This window comes from Orycteropus afer, unplaced genomic scaffold, assembly GCF_000298275.1.
Source record: "Orycteropus afer afer isolate SDZICR_OR568_19922 unplaced genomic scaffold, OryAfe1.0 scaffold00198, whole genome shotgun sequence".
NCBI classification, from domain to species: domain Eukaryota; kingdom Metazoa; phylum Chordata; class Mammalia; order Tubulidentata; family Orycteropodidae; genus Orycteropus; species Orycteropus afer.
This window is the reverse complement of record NW_006921785.1, coordinates 4425926-4447133: the sequence shown is the minus strand read 5'-3', so window position 1 is coordinate 4447133 and position 21208 is coordinate 4425926. Positions and strand designations below refer to the sequence as shown.

At 45.4% G+C, this 21208-nt stretch overlaps 1 protein-coding gene across 1 annotated transcript in view; it reads left to right on the top strand.

The window, feature by feature from the left end:
* Window positions 1-21208, top strand: part of TMEM44 (transmembrane protein 44) — a 49163-nt gene that overhangs the window by 15706 nt on the left and 12249 nt on the right. Inside the window, 8 exon segments of the mRNA XM_042781942.1 lie at window positions 2499-2669; window positions 4494-4643; window positions 5553-5576; window positions 8660-8768; window positions 14596-14647; window positions 14771-14848; window positions 14850-14874; window positions 17590-17748. Of these exon segments, the coding sequence (XP_042637876.1) occupies window positions 2499-2669; window positions 4494-4643; window positions 5553-5576; window positions 8660-8768; window positions 14596-14647; window positions 14771-14848; window positions 14850-14874; window positions 17590-17748 (768 nt within the window).

Here is a 21208-nt window from a genome sequence, read left to right as displayed (position 1 = left end):
CAGTCACTACTCGCCAAAGTAGGAGGTGGAACAATGTTTTGTATAGTATGTTATGCCAATTGAGCTTGATGTCCCCTGCAACCATGGTCCCAAGCTCACAGGTTCAACTACTCGGTCCCAGATGGACCATAATGGTCACATAGCTTATGACCAAGCAGTGACTACAACCTTGCCCCTTGTCAGCTCTACTATACACCTGAGAATTCAGATCATACACATAAACTTATAGGACCATTGTCTGCCAACCCTGTACATGTTCTTGGGTAACTCCCTGCTTCATAGACATACCTGCTAGTTCAGCCTGTCCACCCATCTATCCACCTGTTTGCCTTCACTGACAATGCAGTAGTGGATTTATAGTTTTTACATTCCATGTTCTGATTATTAATGGATATTTGCAGCTGTTTCTTCTCATTTTGAGTCATGCCACCTCAGCAAATGAAGGTCCTGGAAGCTTTGCTCCATCTATGCCATCTATGCCCATTGTATTTTGAGTGCCTTCCAACCTGTGATGCTCATCTCCCAGCACTGTATCAGTGTTCTGTGGCTATTCATAATGTTTTGAGTGGCCATTTTTTTTTTCAGAGGCATAGCACCATATCCTTTTTTCTAGTTTGTCTTAGTCTGAAATTAATTGAAATATATATTATATTAAAAAATTACAAACTTGTTGCCATCAGGTCAATTCCGACAGATAAGGATAACAAATGGTATACAGTAGAACTGTTCTGGAGGGTTTTCTTGGCTATATTCTTCACAGAAGCAGATCACCAAGGCTTTCTTTTATGGCATCACTGAGTGGGTTCAATCTGCCAACCTTTAGGTTGGAGGCAGAAAATGGCAAACCGTTTGTACCATCCAGGTACCTATATGTTATACAATTATGTATAGTTGGAAATATATAATATTTATGTACATACACATCACTGAATAGGAGTCCGTGGGTGGTGCAAATGGTTAAGCACTGGCCTACTAACTGACGGGCTGGCAGTTCAAACCCCCCTAGACATGCTTCAGAAGTAAGGCCTCACATTCTGCTTTTAGAAAGCCTTGAAAACGCAATGGTGCAGTTCTTCTCTGCACACGTGGAGTCGCCATGAGTTGGAATCGACTGGGTGGCAACTAACAACAACAAAAATATAAATGTATATAAAGTGCCTCTTTACCTGTGTAAACAGTCCCTAGGTGGTACACACATTCAGCTAATAACAAAATGTGAAAGGTTCAGGTCTACCCAGAGGGGCTTCAGAAGAAAGACCCGGCAATCTACTTCTGAAAAATTAGCCATTGGGAATCCTATGGAACACAGTTCTACTCTGACAGACATTAGTTCACTAGAGTCAGAATTGACTCCAAGGCAACTGGTATACCTGTAAAGAGTACTTAACGCATAAATGTTGCATGTGTTTCATTTTCTTTTTACCACACTTTCCATCACTCATTCCCCCAAGCTATCCCCATTGCTTCCAGAATTCCGCAGTATGATCTCTAATCTTCCTGGCCTTCTCTGTCTGGCCTGGTTCTGAATTGGTGGTCACAGGAAGAGAAGGATCAGGCCCTGGCTCCTCATAATTCAGTCATCCTTTGTTTCCCTCTATCATTTCCCTCCCTCATGAGCCCCTGCCTGGCACCAGGTGTCAGAAGCACTGAGATGGTAAGGTGGTGGGATTCGGCCCTGCTCTCAGGAACCCTCTGTCTGCTGAGCAGACAGATGTGTAAGGAGCTAAGTCAGTCAGGGTGAAAGGTGCTTCACCAGAGGGCTGTGTAAGGTGTGATGGGGCCCAAACAAGGGAGTCATTCACTTCCCTTAGGGTTAAAGTGTTGAGAGGAGATTCCCAGAGTCAAGTTTAAGCCAGGTTGGTTCTGAGGTATGAGTAGGAGTCCACTAGGTGTGTTTGTTTCCTAGGGCTGCTGTAAGAAATTACCACAAAGTGGGTGGCTTAAGACAACAGAAATATATTGTCTCAGTTCTAGAGGCTAGAAGTTCCCACACAGGGTATAGCAAAGCCATGCTGTCTCTGAAGGCTTTCAGGAAGGTGTCTCTTATGTTATGACAGCATAACACCAGTGCCTCAGTCTTTACACCAGTCTCTACCTCATGTCTTCCCTCTGTGACTACCTGTGTCTGCTCTTCTTATGAGGACACCAGTCATCTTTGATGAGGGCCCACCCTACTCCAGTTTGACCCCATGTGACCTAATTGCATTGTGAAGACCTTATTTCCAAATAAGGTCACATTCACAGGTCCTAGGGATTAGGACTTCACCATATGTTGTTGGAGGGGACACAGTTCAACCCATAACAACAGGTTGAGGAAGCAGCTTCAGCAACAGCTGGAAGCCTGACAGAACAGTGTCCTTAGGGACAGACTATGGACAGAGGGCTTGCCCCACCCACACCCATCATGCCACCAGGACCCTGGGTCTCAGAATCCAGCTTGAGGAAGCAAGGGGGATGGCAGTTTTCCATGCCGCTGAGCCCTTTCTCTGTGTTCCCAGTGCCAAGGTAAGACGTTTCCCTCCCTCCACCTATGGATACGGCTCCTGTCAGTCCTGGCTAGCCTCCTCTATGCCTCAGCCATCGTGGCCCACGACCAGCGGCCTGAGTACCTGCTGCAGGCTACACCCTGGTTCCTGATCTCCCTTGGTCGTGCTGCACTGGACCTGGCTGTATCCACCCCAGGGGCTTGTTGACCTGCTGCCAAGGAAGCCTCTGTCTCTCTCAACTCCCTGCCCTGTCATGGCCAGCTAGATGGAACTCTAGCCTGAAGCTTGGGGCAAGCAGACATTGTGCAGTTATTTGCAGTTTTACTTTTAAAAAAAAATAAGAAGAAATTATCTCCTGGCTGCTGGTCTCTGAAGGAGCTCTGGAGGTATAGTGGTTAAGACATTTATTTGGCTGTTAACCAAAAGGTAGGTGGTTTGGACCTAACAGCCACTCTGCAAAAGAAAGATGAGGTGGTCTGCTTTCATAAAGATTTGTGGCTTTAGAAATACAATGGGGATTGCTCTGAGTCAGAATTGATTTGATGGCAGTGAGTTTGGTTTGGTGTTGGTGGTTGCTTTGGTTACCTAGTGCCACTCTGACAAGAATATACCACAAATGGGATGGCATCAACAAACAGGAGTTTATTCTCTCATAGTTTGGAGTTTTTAAGTCCAAGTTCAAAGTGCCAGGTTCTAGGGGCTGTGTGAAAGCCCCTCAACCTTGGGCTTCAGCTCTGCCTCTTACTCCCAGCCCACTGAAGCTAGAGGCATCCCTTCACTCAGGCAGCTACTGGCTGCTGAGGCTAACAAGCCAGAGGTAAACAAATAAAATGGCACAGTCGTGATGTTACCAAACTACACGGCAGGCCATTAATTCAAGTCAATTGTAAGTCCCAAGGTCGGCCGAGCATGGCAGGCTACTGAACAATGACACAGCTACATGTAGGGTCCAAGAGTGCCATAAGGTAGAGACTACCCCCAAGGCTTCTCTTTATATACAGGAAGCAGACCACATCCCAAAGACAGCTATTCAGCTGCTTGTGGTAGATCCCACCATGGAGTTGATTGCCAGTCTCATCATAGGGAATAACCACCACCAGCTGCCCAACCACTCAACCAGGCCCAGCCAAGTTGACATACAAATTTAAGTACCACAGTGGTCTCTGAGATAGTGAAGATGCATGGGAAAGTTCCTGGCCTGGGATAAAAGGACTGGTTCAAGCCCCAGTTCTACTCCCTACCTGAACATCTCACCCTGAGTAGGTCCCTGCCCTCCTGTGAGCCTTATTTTCTCTTCTTTGCTTGCTTTTCTCACAAGGCTGGGAAAGGGTTTTGCAGACTGACCTACCCCGTGGGGGTAATGATTCCCTCTCTGTTCTCTTAGAATGGAGCTTGGGTTGGAGAAGCTGAAATAAAAACTGATAAGTGCTGCTCCTCAGCTGTGATCACTGAGCATCCCGCTGGCCCCCAGCAGGTGTCCCTGGTACCTAGTGATCTTGGGATGAGAGCTTCAAGGGCAAGCTAAGTCCAGATGGTGCGTGGGTTGGTGGGATCACTAGAAATGCTGACAGTGGGCAGTGTCTCTGCTGTGCTCTTGGAGAGAGTGGGAGTGGAGTGTGAATAGCCTGTGGATTTCACATAGTCCTGAGACTGATGTTCTCATGGACTGTCTGTGTAACCTAGACCCTTCAAGTAAGATGTTTTTCTTTATTTAGTAAGTATTTACCAAGTGTCTCTGAGGGGCAAGGTCTTCCTGGGTGCTAGGCCATTGTAGAGGACAGGAATATAGAGTGAGACCAGGCCCTGCCTCAAATGAGCTCATGTCTGTTCTGGGGGTCAGGTCAATGCAGGTGAATATGGGGCACGCTAAGGGCCTCTAGTAGAATGGGCAGAGTGGGACTGGCTGGTGACTTGGACTCCAGGTGGCACACGGGGTGGAGAGGTGGGGGCAGGACTGGGTGGCTGAAAGTGCTCTGCTTCCATGCACCTTAACGTCCACCATCTCAGATCATTTTCCTTTCCTGTGTGATGAAGAGCAAGCTGAGGCAGGTCTTAGGACTTGCCACTGAAGCCAGAGAGTGCCCTGACACCGAAGCTCTTCTGACCTGTGCAGAGAAAGATGAGGAAGAAAGCCAGGAGGTGCAGAGTGAGGACAAGGTCTCACCGGCTGGAATCGTCTGGCCTCACCAAAGTGTTTACTGACATGTAGTGGACAGAGTAACAGGCTTGAGGAGGGGCAGGGGTTTCAGAATCCTGGGATTCCCTTCACACTTGACCAGTGGGTCACCTTAAAAAAACTGTTATGACCAAAGTTGAGATACTGCTGAGTCAGTTACAAGATTTTTACCCAAAATATTTTTGATCACTTAATAAACTTCGTGATGTCAGTAGAGTCTGGGTGGTGCAAACAGTTAGCATGCTTGGCTGCTAACCAAAAGGTTGGAGGTTTGAGTTCACCCAGGGGCTCCTCTGAAGAAAGGCCTGGTGATTTCTGAAAAATCAGCCATTGAAAACTCTTTGGAGCACAGTTCTACTCTGATACACATGGGGTCACCATGAGTCAGAATTGACTCCACAGTAATTGCATTTTTTGTGTTTGTTTAGTGATATCAATTAAGTAGTCAAATGCTATTTTGTAATTCAATTACTCATGATTATACAAAAAAAACAAAACAAAATTAACTGCTTTTGAGTCGGATCCGACTCATAGTGACCCCTCCTTGGGTTTCCGAGGCAGTATCACTACGGAAGTAGATTGCCCAACCTTCCTTCTAAGGAGTAGCTGGTGGGTTTGAACCACCAGCCTTCTGGTTAGCAGTCAACTACATAAATTAATATAGTCATTAAGGAACATGTTGGCTGTGATGATGAGCTCAAGTATAGCCGGGATCATGGAGCTGGCACAGGATCAGGCAGTGTTTTGTTCTGCTGTGCGTGGGGTCATTATGAGTCAGAAATGACTCGACGGTGCCTAACAACAAGGAACACGTGATTTTTCTCAAACTTTTTTTCATGAAAGATCCTTATTCCGACTCTCACATGCATCCTCACCTCCACCTAACACAGTTTCCCAGGAGCAGCATCTTCACGGTGTGCTGTTTGGTGCAGTGTTTTGTGAATCTGTGTGTGATGCTGTTTCTGGAAATTCTTCTCAAGTCACAAGCACCCATTTGCCATTTGTGATCACTACAGTATAACAGCTTGCTTCATTGCTATCTTAGTTGTTTCCCCTTTCAGTTTTATCATTCAGTATTACTTTTGTATCCTATATTGCTAAAAAAGGATCTGTAGTGGCATAGTGATTAAGGCATTTGGCTGCTAACCAGAAGGTCAGTTGTTCAAATCCATCAGCTACTCAATGGGAGGAAGATGAGGCAACCTACTTCCATAAAGATTTACAGCCTGGGAAACTCAATAGAGGGTCATGATGAGTTGGAATTGACTCAATGGCTATGGGTTTGGTTTTTCTTTTTTAGGGAATATTGCTAAAAAAGTTTATCTTTAAAAGTGTTCTTTGCAATAACAGCCAACATGTACAATTACGAGGTCATACCACCAGTCATAGTTCATGTGTCTGGGGTAAATATGTTTGTCTTTCTTTTAATGATTTAATCAGGTGACCTCTGTAAGTAGCCAGAACTCATTCTGATTGAGGTAATTTTTCGTCATCAAAAAGTTCTTGGTTCAAAATAATTGAGTACGTACGTCATAACAGACATCTTACAAGGACTTGACCATAGGTGACTGTCTCTTTTCTAAGATATTTGGTAGTGTGGAGGGGTGAGTCTCACCTGTTACCCAGGCTCCTCTCTCCCTTAGATCCCTAGCACAGAGTGGGAATGAGGCTCACTGCATATGAACCAGGCTCACAGGCTGGAGAGGAAGATATGCCGGCATTTTCACAGATAAAAAAGAAAATCGCTCATCAATGTCCTAAGACTAACAGTGTAAACAGATTGTGGAGTTTGAGTTAGTGAAGTGGAAGATAGTAGCATATAAGCTACTTCCTACGACAAAGGCAAAAGTGATTCACATAGATGATTGGACCAAAGAAGGATCTGTGGGCATAGTGGTTAAAGCATTCAGCTGCTAATCAAAAGGTGGGTGGTTCAAACCCACCAGCTGCTCTGTGGAAGAAAGATGAGGCAATCTGCTTCCGTAAAGATTTGTTGTTGTTGTTATGTGCCGTGGAGTTGGACACAACTCATAGCTACCCCTCCTTGGGTTTCCAAGGCAGTATCACTACGGAAGTAGATTGCCCTGTCTTCCTTCCGAGGAGTGGCTGGTGGGTTTGAACTGCCAGCCTTCTGATTAGCAATCAAGTGCCTTAGGCACTACACTACCAGAGCTCCCCATAAAAATTTACAGCCTTGAAAACCCAATGGGGGAATTCTATGATGCCCTATAGGGGCACTATGAGCTGGAATCAACTCGATGGCAGTGGGTTTGGTTTTGGATGTTTTGGACCAGATATCCAAGTTCCCATGAAGACTAAAGTGAGATGATGTTTATTCCATTCTAGTAACTGTTATAAAATGATATCCCAAAAAAGGAGCTAAAATATTTAAAGAGAGCTCTGTATGTCTTAGCATTCTGAAGGGAGGAAGTAAATGCCTTTGGAGTCTCTTCAGTAATCCTTTACAGCAATGGTTCTCAAAGTGTGGTCCCCATCCTGCACCAACTGAGAACTTCTTAGAAATGAAAATGATAAAACCTCACCAGAAAGTGAAGGTGGGGTCCAGCAATCTGTTTTAACAAGCCCACTGGATGCTAGTGGGTGCACACTAAAGTTGGAGAAACACCACAGTTCTGGTTACCTACTGCTGCTCTGACAGGAATGGCATGGCTTAAACAAATAAGAGTTTATTCTCTAACAATTTGGAGGCTTTAAGTCTTAGTTCAAAGTGCCAGGCTCTAGGGCCTGGTAAAAGCCCCTCGACCTTAGGCTTTAGCTTTGCCTCCTGCTCCTGGCCCACTGAAGCTGGAGGTTTTTCTTCACTTAGCTGCTGGCTGCTGAGACTGACAAGCCCAAGGTTAACAAGTAACAAGGCACAGTCCTGATGTTATCAAACCACACAGCAAGCCATTAATTCAAGTCCATTGAAAGTGCCAAGGTCAGCAGAGGATAGCATGCCGCTGAATAATGACACAGGTACATGCAGGGTTCAAGTATGCCATAGGCTATAGACCATTCCCAAAGCTGTTTCTTATATACAGGAAGCAGACCACATGCCCAAAGCAGCTACTCAGCTGCTCCAATAGATTCCACCATGTAGTTAATTACCAATCTCACCATGGGGAATAACTACCACCAGCTTCCCAGCCACTCAACCAGGCCCAGCCAAGTTGACACACAAACTTAACCACCATAACTGCTTTATAAGAATGCATTTAGCACCTACTACTAAAACCAAAAACTAAACCCACTGCCATCGAGTCAATTCCAACTGCCCCATAGGGTTTCCAAGCTATAAGTCTTTATGGAAGCAGACTACTTCACTTCTCTTCCACAGAGCAGCTGGTGGGTTTGAATGCTAACCTTTTGGTTAGCACCCCAATGGTTTAACCACAGCACCACCAGAGTTCCTGAACCTACTACCCAAAACCAAACCCATTGTCATCTAGTCAATATCGACTCACAGCAACCCCCATTGCGTTTCCAATGCTGTAAATCTTTACAGAAGTGGATTGCCTCATCTTCCTCCCATGGAACAGCTGGTGGGTTTGAACCACCAGCCTTCTGGTTAGCAGCCAAATGCCTTAACCTCTATGCCACTAGAGCTCCTTGCACCTACTACAGTGGTCCCCAAATTCTGCTGCACATTAGAATCATCTGGGCAGTTTTAAAATATCCAGTTTCCAGGTCACATCCCATACCAATTAAATCACAGTGTCAGGGGGCAGAGGGGAAACATCGATTGTTTTTTCTTACGATCCCCAGGTAATTCCACTGTGTAGCAAAGTTTGGAGACTTACTGTGACCTCGAGGAAGTCACAAGCTATAAGAAAAGAGAAGACATTGTATATGAAACAGAAAGTGAAGTGTAAAAGAATAGACAAAATACTTTGGAAATACTTTGGGGGTTCTTTTGAAGAAAATGGGATCCTGGGTTTTGAAAATGTCTGCTGGCTTTAAGAATTCTCTTTTCTGTCTCCCTGTCTCCACATAAAAGAATTCAGATTGGATGCCTCTCACCACACTACCAAACTGCAAGTCACTCAGGACAATGGGAGCCATCAGTCGCTACATGGAGCTGACCATTGAACCTGTGCAGCAGGTGAGTAGCCACGGGCTATGGCCAGGTGCCCAGAAGGCTAGCAAGCAATCCTGGAAGACTTCCTGGAGGAGGTGGCACTTCTAAAAAATTTTAATTTTATTTTTTATTATGCTTTAGGTGCAAGTTTACAGAGCAGAGTTTGTTTTACATTCAACATTTTGTGTACATGTAGTTTCACTCCTCAATTACCATCCCCAACCCTAACCCAGTCTCCTCCCCTCCCTGCCCAATAACACCCCCGAACCCCATGCCCCTTATAGTTATGCACTCCTGTGTATCCTGCATTTCCACCATACGAATGATGCCCCTCTGGTGCCCCGTGGTCGATTGCTCCAAGGGATGCATCTCCATAGAGTATGTGGGTGTGTCACCCTGGGTTGAGTGGTCTGTGTGTACCTCTTGTTTACTATTGGGCTGAGAGCCAGCCCCTGGGAGTGAGTTTTATTCCAGGCCCAAAATGTGTCCTAGGGCCATAGTATTGGGGGTCTCACCAGACTCCATCCAACCACTAATTCTGGTCATTATTATATTTTTGGATTGTGTTCCATGTTTTTCCTCCCACCCTATCCAGGATCTCCAGATTTGATCCTTTCCTGAGTGGTTGGCATTGGTAGCCAGGCACCATCTAGTTCTTCCGGTCTTGAGGTCCATCATGTCCCAGAGCTGTTTGTTTCCAAATGCCCTTGTTTTTTTGCACTCTTCTTTGCTTCCGATGATGGGAGACCATTAGCTGCATCTTAAATGGCTGCTTGAAACGTTTTAAGACTCCAGTCGCTACTCACCAATGTAGGATGAGGAACAAAATTTTTATGTATTTTGTTGTGTCAGTTGAGTCTGATGGCCCCCAATACTATGGTCCTGAGTCAGCAGATCTGTTAGATCTCTCTCCCATAGTGTCTTGGTGTCTGTGAGGGATTACTCTATGTCTGTCTTCTGTTGTTTCTGTACGGATTGCAGGTATTTTGTACCACTGGTATCTGTTCAAGATTAGCCTCAGCTGAATCTATCCTTCGTCTAGAGTACAATCCTATTCACTGATCCCCAGCTGATTCTCTCAGATGTTTATGTGTTTATCTGTAGCCAAATGTTTGGTGTTAATGGTAATGCAGTATTGTGGATATACTGGTTGGTATTAGCATCTGTCATCTATATCTTATGTGCACAATTTGGTGTCCTCCCTTTTCCTAATGTTATCATGGTGGTCACAGACTCTTTCTATACCATCCCTCTCCTTACCCATATCAGCATGTGGCCCCCAACTAGCCCAAAATTAATCCCTCCCCTTCCTTCCCCACCCTGGTAACCTACAAAGTGAGTTCCCTTCTTAAGCAAACCCTTCTTTGTCTTTTTACAGTAATGGGCTCATACAGTATTTGTCCTTCTGTGATTGACTTATTTCTTTCAGCATAATGTCCTCCAGGCTCATCCATCTTGTGAGATGATTCTCATATTTTCATTGTTCTTCATTGTAGCATAGTATTCCATTGCGTGCATGTACCATAGTTTGGTTATCCATCCATCCGTTGATGGGCATTTAGGTTGTTTCCATCTCTTTGCTATAGTGAATTATGCTGCGATGAATATAGGTGTGCATATGTCTGTTCGTGCCCTGCTTTTTACCTCTTTAGGATATTTGAGGAGGTGGCCCTTTAGCTGAGGAATGGGCAGGATGAGGCAGAGAAGCATGTAAAAAGGAGAAGTAGTTGTCTAAAACCATAGTATAGGGACAGATGGAGGGGAGACGAGGGTAGAGATGAGGCAAAGGACAGAATATCACAGCATGGAGTCTGGCTGTTGTCATCCTGGAGGAGATTTGAGTGAGTACTGGATACTCAGATGTATGTTTCAAAGTTATCACTCAGGCACTGTGGAAAGCAGACTGGGGAGTGGAGACTAGAAGGGCAGACTGCAAGGAACTATGCTAAGTCCACAGGAGCTATGGTGAGGCCTAAACCAAGCTGTAGCCATTGGAGCAGCCGAGCAGAGATGGAATCGAGAGAGAGTTGAGGAGAGCCTTGGAGGGTGTGAGGTTGTGGAGTAAAGGGGAGAGAGGACTCCAGCATGACTCCTAGGTTCCTAACCTGCACCTGGGTCCACAGGAGAAAGAGGGTTGCAGAGAACAGGAACAAAGGTGAAAATGTTCACTCTGGTCCCCCTCACCTTCACTAAGGCTATCCTGCTCAAGGTCACCCGTGACCTTCAAGTTGCTAAATCCAGTGGTCATTTCTATTCTAATTGGGATTGCACTCAGTTGGCCACTGGCTTCTTCAGGTTTCTGTGCCCACCCCCCCAACTCTCCTGGTCTCTGTCACCCTCGTACTTCTGCTAGCTCCTCTTTTTAAGCTTGACTCTAAAGTTGGAGTGCCCCCAAGCTCTGTCCTGGTAAGGCTCCCTTCTCTCTGAATGCTCTCTACAGGTGACCTCATCCCAGCCCAGAGCTTTAAATACCAATTCTTGGCTGCTTTCCTGGGTTTGTGTCTCCATTCTCGCCCTTGGTTCCGGCCTGGGCTGCCCAGCTGCCCATCACCACATGGCATCTCACACTTCCCATGGCCAAACAGAATTCCGGGTGTCCACGCCCAGATCAGCTCCCCTCCCTGCCCTCCTCGTTGCAGTTGATGACACCACTACCGTGCAGTTGTTCCAGCCACAACTTCTCTCTTCCCCTTACTGTAAACCAGAAACCCAGTTGCCAAGTCCATTCTGACTCACGGTGACCACATATGTGTCAGAGCAGCTCTGTACGCCACACAGACTTTTCATGGCTGTGAGGTAGATCATTAGGCCTTTCTTCTGACACCAATCTTTTGGTTTGTAGAGAAGCACTTAACTGTTGACACCACCCAGGGACGCCCTGCTCACTATATGCCCATTCAATCCATTTATGAGTCTTTTAACTACTACCTTTGTCATGTATCTCCAATCCAGTGGCCTTCTAATGGGTTTTCCTCTCTACTTCTACACCTGCCCCACCCCCATCCACCTGCACCCAGCAGCAAGAAGGATCTTCTACCATTGTAAATTGCATCTAGTCACTCTCTTGTTTTAAAACACTCCTCTATTTCCATTTCACACCGAATAAAATCTAAACTCTTTACCAAGATTTCCTACAGGTCCAGGCCCTGCTCTCTCACCATCTCCCCCTCTCTCCTCTCTAATGGCACAGGATTTCTCTCCATTCCTCTGCCTCAAATGTACTTCCTCCTGCTTTCTTATACAACTGCCTCTTTTTTGTCTTTCAGATTTTAACTTAAATGTCACCTTTGCAAGAGGCCTTGCCTCATCCATGCAGTCAGAAGTGGCCTAACCCCTCTATCACATTACCAGTCGTGTTAATTCCAGTTCACGGTGCCCTCGTGTGGGTCAGAGTAGTACTGTGCTCCAGAGGGTTTTCAATGGCTGATTTTTCAGAAGTAGATACCCAGGATCGTCTTCCGAGATGCCTCTGAGTGGACCAGCCTTTCAGCTAGCAGCCAAAACCCCTATCCTAAGAAAAACATAAAGCTAGAGGGATTTGAAGGTAGTGGTGCACTAAAGGTAACCATAGCAACAACAAAACCCAAAATCACTTTAGCTCCTGACTAGATTGATTCCAACCCCTAAAACAAAAAGCCCTCAGGAAAGAAAGGTGTGCCCATTTCCAGGCATAACAATTATTTGCCTGTATCTTCTACTGTCCTGCTCAAGATGTCTAACATTCAATCAAAGTTTATGAGATCCACAAAAAAAACACCACAACTGTTAAGACACAAAGCAATCAACAAAATCAGACTCAAAGATTACCTAGATGCTGGACCCACTTCAGCCAAAAAGGAGCCCCTGGGTGGTACAAATGGTTAAAGCCTTGACTACTAGCTGCAAAATGAGCTCTGGTGGTGCAGTTGTTAAAGCATTTGGCTGCTAACCAAAAGGTCAGTAGTTCAAACTCACCAGCCGTTCTGTGGAAGAAAGATGAGGCAGTGTGCTTCTGTAAAGATTTACAGCCTCAGAATCCCAATGGGGTCACTATGAGTCAGAATTGACTTGGTGGCAGTGAGTTTGATTAGCTGAAAGGTTGGTGGTTCAAACCCATCCAGAGATGTCTTGGGAGATAGGCCTGGCTACTGAAAGGTCACAACCTTGAAAACTCTATGAGTGGGGTTCTACTCTTGATGGCAGCTGGTTTAGTTTTTTGGTTTTCAGCCATTAACCTCCCTTCCTTTTATGGGAGAATAGGTGTGTGGTGTGGTTGGAAGCCCTCAGAAAGTACAGGAAATTCTGGCAGCATCTAACCAAATCTTTGCACCATACATTTTCAAATCATGACACTTCTGAAAAATAACATGGCAAAAGTTGCTTTAACTTTACCCTTCTAGTACCTGAACCCTGAGAGGATTCCTGCTGGAGAACAAACTCCATGGAAGATGAGGATGTGTATTCTTCCTTCATTCTCATACACTGAAGCCAGCCAACACACTCTTGGGCAAATATTTGCACTCAGCCTCTTCCCTCTGTGTCCACCAGAGGGTGAGAGAAGTCTCTGAGCTGGGTCCCCAGAGAACCTGAGCCCCAGGGTACAGCCTGGGCAGGAGGCCACCCCATACAGCTTCAGTAGCACTGTGCCCACAGCAATCTATTTACTCAGGGCCTTGAGTAAATAACAGCTAACATTTCCAAACCAAACTCACTGCTGTCAAGTTGGATCTGACTCATAGAGAACCCCTCCTTGGGTTTCTGAGGCATATGTCTATGGAAGTAGATTACCCAGTCTTCCTTCTGAGGAGTGGCTGGCTGGCGAATTTGAATTGCCAGTCTTCTGGTTAGCAGTCAAATGCCTTAGGCAGTATGCCACTAGGTTCTTATTATGGGCCAGGGTACTGTCCTGTTTTACTCTACCTGCACTCCCCCACCCCACCCCGAAAAAAAAAAAAAACATTGCAGTCAAGTCTATTCCAACTCATAGTGACCCTGTAGAATAGAGTAGAGCTGCCCCACTCCTCGGAAGGAAGGTGGAGCAATCTACTTCCATAGTGATACTGCCTCGGAAACCAAGGAGGGGTCGCTATGAGTTAGGGCTGACTCGACGGCACATAACAACAACAGCCCCGTAGGGTTTCTAAGGCTATAATCTATGAAGCAGACTGCCTCATCTTTCTCCCAAAGAGAGACTGGGGGGTTCAAACCACCAACTTTTTGGTTAACAGCCAAATGCTTAACCACTGAGCTACTAGGGCTTCTTAAGTGCTTTACATAGATTAATTTAATCCTCACAGCTAACTCCTAAAATATGATCCTCATTTTACAGATCAGGAAACTAGGGTACAGAGAGGTTAAGTACCTTACTTAAGGTCACACAGTTCATAAGTGGCAGAGCCAGGATTCAGACCCGTCTTATCCAAGTTTGTGCCCTTGACCACTGTGATATACTGCATCTCACTTGGCTTAATGGCCAACATCAAGCAACCACTTGGTAAATGGCCACTGTTCTTTTGTTGGAGCAGTGGTGGTTCAGTGGTGTGATTGTCAGCTTCCATGAATTCCATTGACCCTGTTCGATTCTGGCTTATAGACCTCCTGCACAGTCACCACCCATCTGTCCTTGGAGACGTGCATGTTGCTATGATGCTGAACAGTTTTCAACAGAGCTTCCAGACTATGATGGACCAGGAAGAAAAGCAATCCACTTCCAAACATCCAGCCAATGAGAACAATGGTCCATTTTGCAGAGATGATGGGAATGGCATCTGGCAGCACTCCATGCTTCTGTGCATGGTGTCTCCGTGAGATGAGATCAGGTCCCTGTTTTGACAGCCATTTGGACATGGGCAATGAGAACTCACCTGTTTTTCCAGCACCCACCCTCCTGGACACTGGTCCTAAGGAGAGAGAATCCAAGAGCTGCTGTTGTTGTTGTTGTTGTTATGTGCCATCGAGTCGGCCCCGACTCATAGCGACCCCTCCTTGGGTTTCCGAGGCAGTATCACTACGGAAGTAGGATTGCCCAACCTTCCTTCCGAGGAGTGGCTAGAATCACCAAATCCTTCAGGCTGAGCCTGAAAAATAACATGGCAAAGGTTCCTGGGGTCATGTGGATTAACTGCCGTTGAAAATTTTTTTCTCTGGTGACTCGTGTGGTCAGGTCCTGAGGAATTTATATCATTTATCTCTTTTGTTGCCTGGGAGGCTTCTGTGTTTCTTCCCCCAAACACTGCCTGACTCCCATCCTCTCCACCCCTCACCCCTGCCACGACCAGGGGCTACCCTGAGGCTTCTGTTTCAGCATCCTTCTCAGGTGACCTGCCTGTGTTTCCTTCACCACTTTCTCAGCCTGTTAGCTGACCCTCACATGAAACTGCACTTAACCCGTCGAGGGCTGGAGCCCTGCTTAATATGTGGTCCAGTGCCGGTAGCCATTCTTCTCATGTGTCCAGGGCATTTGCATCTGAGCCTTGGGATACCCCTTCAAAGGATTGTTGTTGTTGTTATGTGTGGTTGAGTCTGCTCCAACTCATAGCAACCCTACATACAACAGAACAAAACACTGCCCAGTCCTGCACCATCCTCACAACCCTCGCTATGCTTACAGTCACAGTGTCAATCTATCTTGTTGAGGGTTCTCCCGTTTTTTGCTGACACTCTACTAAGCATGACGTACTTCTCTGGGGACTTGTCTCTTCTGAAAACATGACCAAAGTAGGTGAGACAAAGTCAGGCCATTCTTGCTTCTAAGGAGCATTCTGGCTGCACTTATTCCAGGACAGATTTATTCATTCTTCTGGCAGTCTGTGGTATTTTCAATATTCTTCACCAACACCACAATTCAAGTATATCAATTCTTTGGTCTTTCAGCTTTCACAAGCGTATGAGGCTATTGAAAATACCATGGCTTGGGTGAGGTACACCTTAGTCTTCTAAGAGACATCTTTGCTTCTTAACACTTTAAGGAGGTCTTTTGCAGCACATATGCCCAATGCAATATGTCATTTGATTTCTTGACTACTGCTTCCACCAGTGCTGATTGTGGATCCAAGTAAAATGAAATCCCTGACAACTTTAATCTTTTCTCCATTTATCGTGATGTTGCTTATTGGTCCAGTTGTAAGGATTTTTGTTTTCTTTATGTTGAGGTATAATGCATTCTGAAGGCCGCAGTTTTTGATCTTTATCAGTAAGTGCTTCAAGTCATCTTTACTTTTAGCAAGGCAGGGCTTATCAACCCCTTTTATAGATTGGGAAACTGAAACTCAGAGGCTAAGTTTCTTTCCAAGTCCACTTGGTTAATTGGTGGAAGATGCAGATCCAGAAAGCTGGTTGTTCATCCAGTCATGTGTCTGAGGACAGACCCAGATCCTGCGTGGCTCTGCAACTCCAGCCAACCAGCCTCTGTAGGTCTCTGTGAAGCCTCACCCCTCTCCTCACCCATGAACTGTTTGGGAGGAGCCTCTTGTCTGAGATAGACAGACAGACAGAGACAGAAAGAAAGAAAGAAAATTTCACATGTGTTTCTCCCCTAAACCTTCTCAACTCACTGTCATTACCTGGCAGTGGGAGTTGGTAAAGGGGGACATTTTTGGCAGCAGCCACCCTTATTACATATGCACATGCCCTTTAATCCAGCAGTTCCTATTCTAGTAGTTCATTCTTTAAATATCCTGAAATCTTGGATGTAAATGTAGTTTACTACAGACAATGTTGATTGTACAAACAAGAGATTGGCAACAGCCTAAATGCCCATCAGCCAGGGACTGTTAGGTAAATTGTGAACACCTATACCATGCTACAAAAAAGATTTCTGGTGCAGAACTAACCCTAAAGAGAGTGTGGAAAATGCTAGCATTGTATAAACAGGAGGAAGAAGGAGCCCGAGAGTGGTTAAGCACTCAGCTACCGACCGAAACATCACTGCTTCAAACCCACCAGCCTTGACTGTGGGAGAAAGATGAAGCAATCTGCTTCTGTAAAGATTACAGTCTTGGAAACCCTATGGGGCAGTTCTGCCCTGTCCTCTAAGGTCGCTATGAGTTGGAGTTGGTTTTAATTTTATATATAAATGGATTCCCTGGGTGGTGCAAACAGTTAATGCTCTGGGCTGCTAGTAAACAGGTTGGAGATTTGAGTTCAGAATAAAGGCCTGGTCGTCTACTTCCAAAAAATCAGCTAGTCTTATTGCTTAATTCTCAGTCAAACAATAGATGGGCCTATGAGCTGAACACCTCCACCAGGGAGATGCACTCCTTGGAACGATCAACCATGGGAGATCAGAAGGGCAGCATTTGCACAGGGAGAAAGGTAGGGAGGCAGGAGTGCATAGGCAAGAAGGACATAGAGAAAGGGTAACCACAGAGAGGAAGTGGGAGGAGAGCTGTTACACTGTGAGGAATATAACCAGTGTCACAAAACAAAATGTGTATGAACTGCTGAATGTAAAACGAATCTGCTTTGTGAAACATCATACAAATTACAATAAAAAGTTATAAAAACAAACAACAATCAGCCATTGAAAAACCTAGGAAGCACAGTTCTCTGACACTCATGGGGTTGCAATGAGTCAAAGTCAACTTGTTGGCAACTGGTGGTGGCTTTATGTATATAAGTGTGTGTGTGTGTGTGTGTGTGTGTGTGTGTTAGATATGTATAGAATGTCCAGAAGGATACACAAGAAGCTGATAGCACTGGTTGCCTCTGAGGGGGGGAGGATTTGGCGACTGAGAGATGAAGGTGGAGGGAGACGTCACACTGTAGACCCTTTTGCATTTTTTGAATATTGAGATATGTAAATGTTTGACCATTCAGAAATAAAGAAATGAACTAATTGTCTCTCTTTGTCCTTTCCACACGCCTTGCAGGCCAGCTGCAGTGCCACCAGGCTGCCTGGTGATGGACAGACGAGCACTGGCGACACCTCCCTGCAGGAGCCCCCTTCCTACCCTCCCATTCAGGTCATCCGGGCCCGCGTGTCTTCCAGCAGCTCTTCAGAGGTCTCCTCCATCAACTCTGACCTTGAGGTACACGGCTGCTGCCTGCCGGGTGGGTGCATGGTGTCCCCGCTTGCCAACACTTGCCAGTGCCCCTTTGTGCTTGCACTGCTGTTCTATGCTAACCTCAGTCCTGTCATCCCTGAGACCCATCCAGAGAGGCTGCACTTGCTAAATAATGACTAAATATCAGGGGAGCACGCTGTGTGCCCGACGCAATTCCTGAGCTATGTCGGTACTTAGAGGAGGTTTCCACAGTCAAATCCATCTGGGAGACACTGCATAGTGAATCTGGTCTTGAAGAATTACATACATGTTTAAGCCCTGCAGACATAAATGAGTGAATAATATGCTTTTGAAAAATCTGTTTCCCACACCCATCTGACCATGGAAGCTTTTCCCCCTTGTATTAGTTTCCAAGGGCTGCTGTAACAAAGTATACAAACTAGTTGGCTTAAAACAACAGAAACTTATTATCTCACAGTTCTGGAGGCTTAATGTCTAAAATCAAGGTGCTGGCAGAGTTTGTTCCTACTGGAGGCTTTGAGGAAGAATATGTTCCATTCCTCTTTCTTAACTGTCAATGTTGCTGGCACACCTTGGCACTCCTGGGCTTGTGGCAGCATCACTCTAGCCTCTGACTCTGTTGTCATGTGGTGTTCTCTCTGTATGTCTATCTCTATGTCTTCTTCTTATAAGGACACTAATCACATTGGATTAGGGCCCCTCTAATAATCTTAACTTGACTACATCTACAAAGACCCTGTTTCCAAATAAGGTCATATTCACAGGTATTGAGTGAGAGTTAGGTCTTTACATACCTTTTTTGGGGATACAGTTCAACCCCTACATCACACACCCTGAGAAACCTTAGCTACATACTGTTGTGCTAGTGGGTTTGCATACTGGTGAACCCTGAGGTGGGTAACATGCCTGGCATTTTCTTCAGCTTCACCTCATTTTGTATTTTTGGATCAGTGAACAAAACACATTTCCCATCTGGGATACCACAAATGGGTATAGCGCTCAGGTTGAAGCTGTCTTGTCACTCTCAGCCCCACAGCTGTGGCTTACAATCCTGTTCTGTGAGGAAGTTTTGCTAACCAGAAGGCTGGCCGTTCAAACCCACCAGCCACTCCTTGGAAAGAAGACTGGGCAATCTACTTCTGTAGAGATACCACCTCAGAAACCAAGGAGAGGTTGCTATGAGTCAGGATCGACTCAAGGGCAGTGAGTTTTTTGTGTATATGTGGAAAAATGAAAGCAGCAAGGACAATACGGTGAGCATTTGTATGGCAGCAGCAGTCACAGTTGTGTTTTGGGGAGGAAGGACTGTCTTTCTTTCTGAATCTGTGTCCTTCCTACCTTTTTGGTGCTAGAATGCCCTTTGGCAAAATGATGGTAAATCAATGCTGATTGCTGTGGAGGTTTTGGATTTGGTTTTAGTGTCCTTATTTGGCAAAATAAACGATTTGCCATCCTAAGGAAGTCCCGGAAATTTGTTGAACTTCTACTAGACTCTGAAATCTGAAAGACCAAAAGCCATCGATCTGTGGAATAAAGTCAAGATTCCTTAGTAGGATGTTCCAGACCCTTCACCCCCTGCTTCACCCTTGGGTGCTTCCCTTGCCTTCACCTGCACACTCCCCTGGCCGTAGACTGTTAGCCCTTCCAGGACCTCTGGGCCTTTCCTACAGGGGTCCCCCTCGCCAGGTTCTGTGTGAGTTTTTAGGAATATTGCCTGGGTCACCTTCATCTTTCTCTCTCTCTAGATTCTGGAGCACAACCAGTTACTGAGCTGTGTTTTGAGTTAGAAGTTGTACGCCAGACCAGGAACAATTTGGGGTTCATGTATTTCTGTGTGGAGCTCTCATGGTGCTATGGTTAAAACATCAGGCTCCTAACCAAAAAGTCAGTAGTTCAAACCCACCATCTGCTCTGTGGGATAGAGATGGGGGCAGTCTGCTTCTGTAAAGATTTACATCCTTAGAAACCCTATGGGGCAGTTCTACTCTGTCCTGCAGGGTCACTATGAATCAGAAACAACTCAGTGGGAGTGGGTTTGGTTTTGGTATTCCTTTGTCAGTCCTGTGTTGTATATTTCTTTGGTCCAGTTTCAGTATTTTAAGACACCCAAGGTGCATGTCTTGACAACCTGGAGCCAGGCATCTTAGCAAGGATCTAAGGCTAACGGAGGGATAAAATGAAATTGACAGTAAGTGGTTTCTGTGTGGAGAAGGGATAGTTTAGTCTGTGCTTCCAAGAGAGCTGGGGAGGAAAGACAACCACACCCACTCTGTGGAAACAAGGGTTACTTCTGCCGCCCACCCTTAGCTCAGGGAAGGACTGGACTGTGAACCTGAGAAATTCAGAAACTTCTCTTTATATTTCATTTGGGCCATTTCTCTGTTTTGTAGCCCTTCTTCTCTATTATTTCTCTCTTTTTTGTAGAAATCTATTTTCTTAAATATGGAAATTCTAAGGGGACAGATCACACTGTTAAATTAAACACATGGAAATGAGTGCTTCTGCACATGCTAAAAGAAATATATATTTAGAAGCTCAGCTGCCCCAGCCCCACCTTCCCCTCAGCACAGTCCTCCTGCTTCACCCCTAGAACTTCCTCACTGCAGACGGCAGAGTTACCGAGGTCCTGTAAACAAGTGATTTACATTTTTTTAAAAATTTTCCATTGTGGTTAATACCTTGGTAACAAAATACTTGCCATTTCTACAGCCTTCACATGTACAGGTCGTGACATCAATGACATTCATCATGTTGTTCAACCATCACCCTTATCTTTTCCCAGAATTATCCAGCTCCCTTAATAGAAGTTCAGTGTCCACTAAGCATTGAGTCTTCCTTTTCCCCTCCTTCTCACCCACCCCCTGGTAACCACCAATAAGCTTTGATCTTTATACCCTTCAGTAAAGTAAAATGTAATGAATCATTCATACCAGCTCTTAAAACAGGGTTGTAAAACCCCACAGTAGAGATTGTTTGGTCTAGCCAAGTTGACATATAACCTTAACTACTGCACCCCTGATAGAATGGTTTGTTGTTAGTTGCTGTCAAGTTAGCACTTGATTCATGGCAACCCCATGTACAACATGCTGTTATTATTCTTGTCTTTCAGAAGAGAGAACTGGGGCTCAGCGAGGTTAAGGAACTTGCGCAAGAAAACATAATAATACTCGTGTGGAATTTGAACCCAGCTGTCTGGTTCCAAACCCCTGTGGTTGTTAGCCACTATCCTTCCCTGTCTGGGTGGATATTTAGATTCAGGGAGGTATGAAGGACTGGGTTTATTATCCGTTATTTCCATTTTACAGAGAAAACTGACTCACTGTCCTCTGCTCTACTTCTCTGTTCTCAGAGTGTGCCCTGTCTAGTAGAAGAGATGAAACAGCAGAATTTATAGGCAATTCCAATGACATCAGAACAGGAAAAGGACCAAGGACAGAAACAGGGCTGTGGAAGCTTGGGCCAA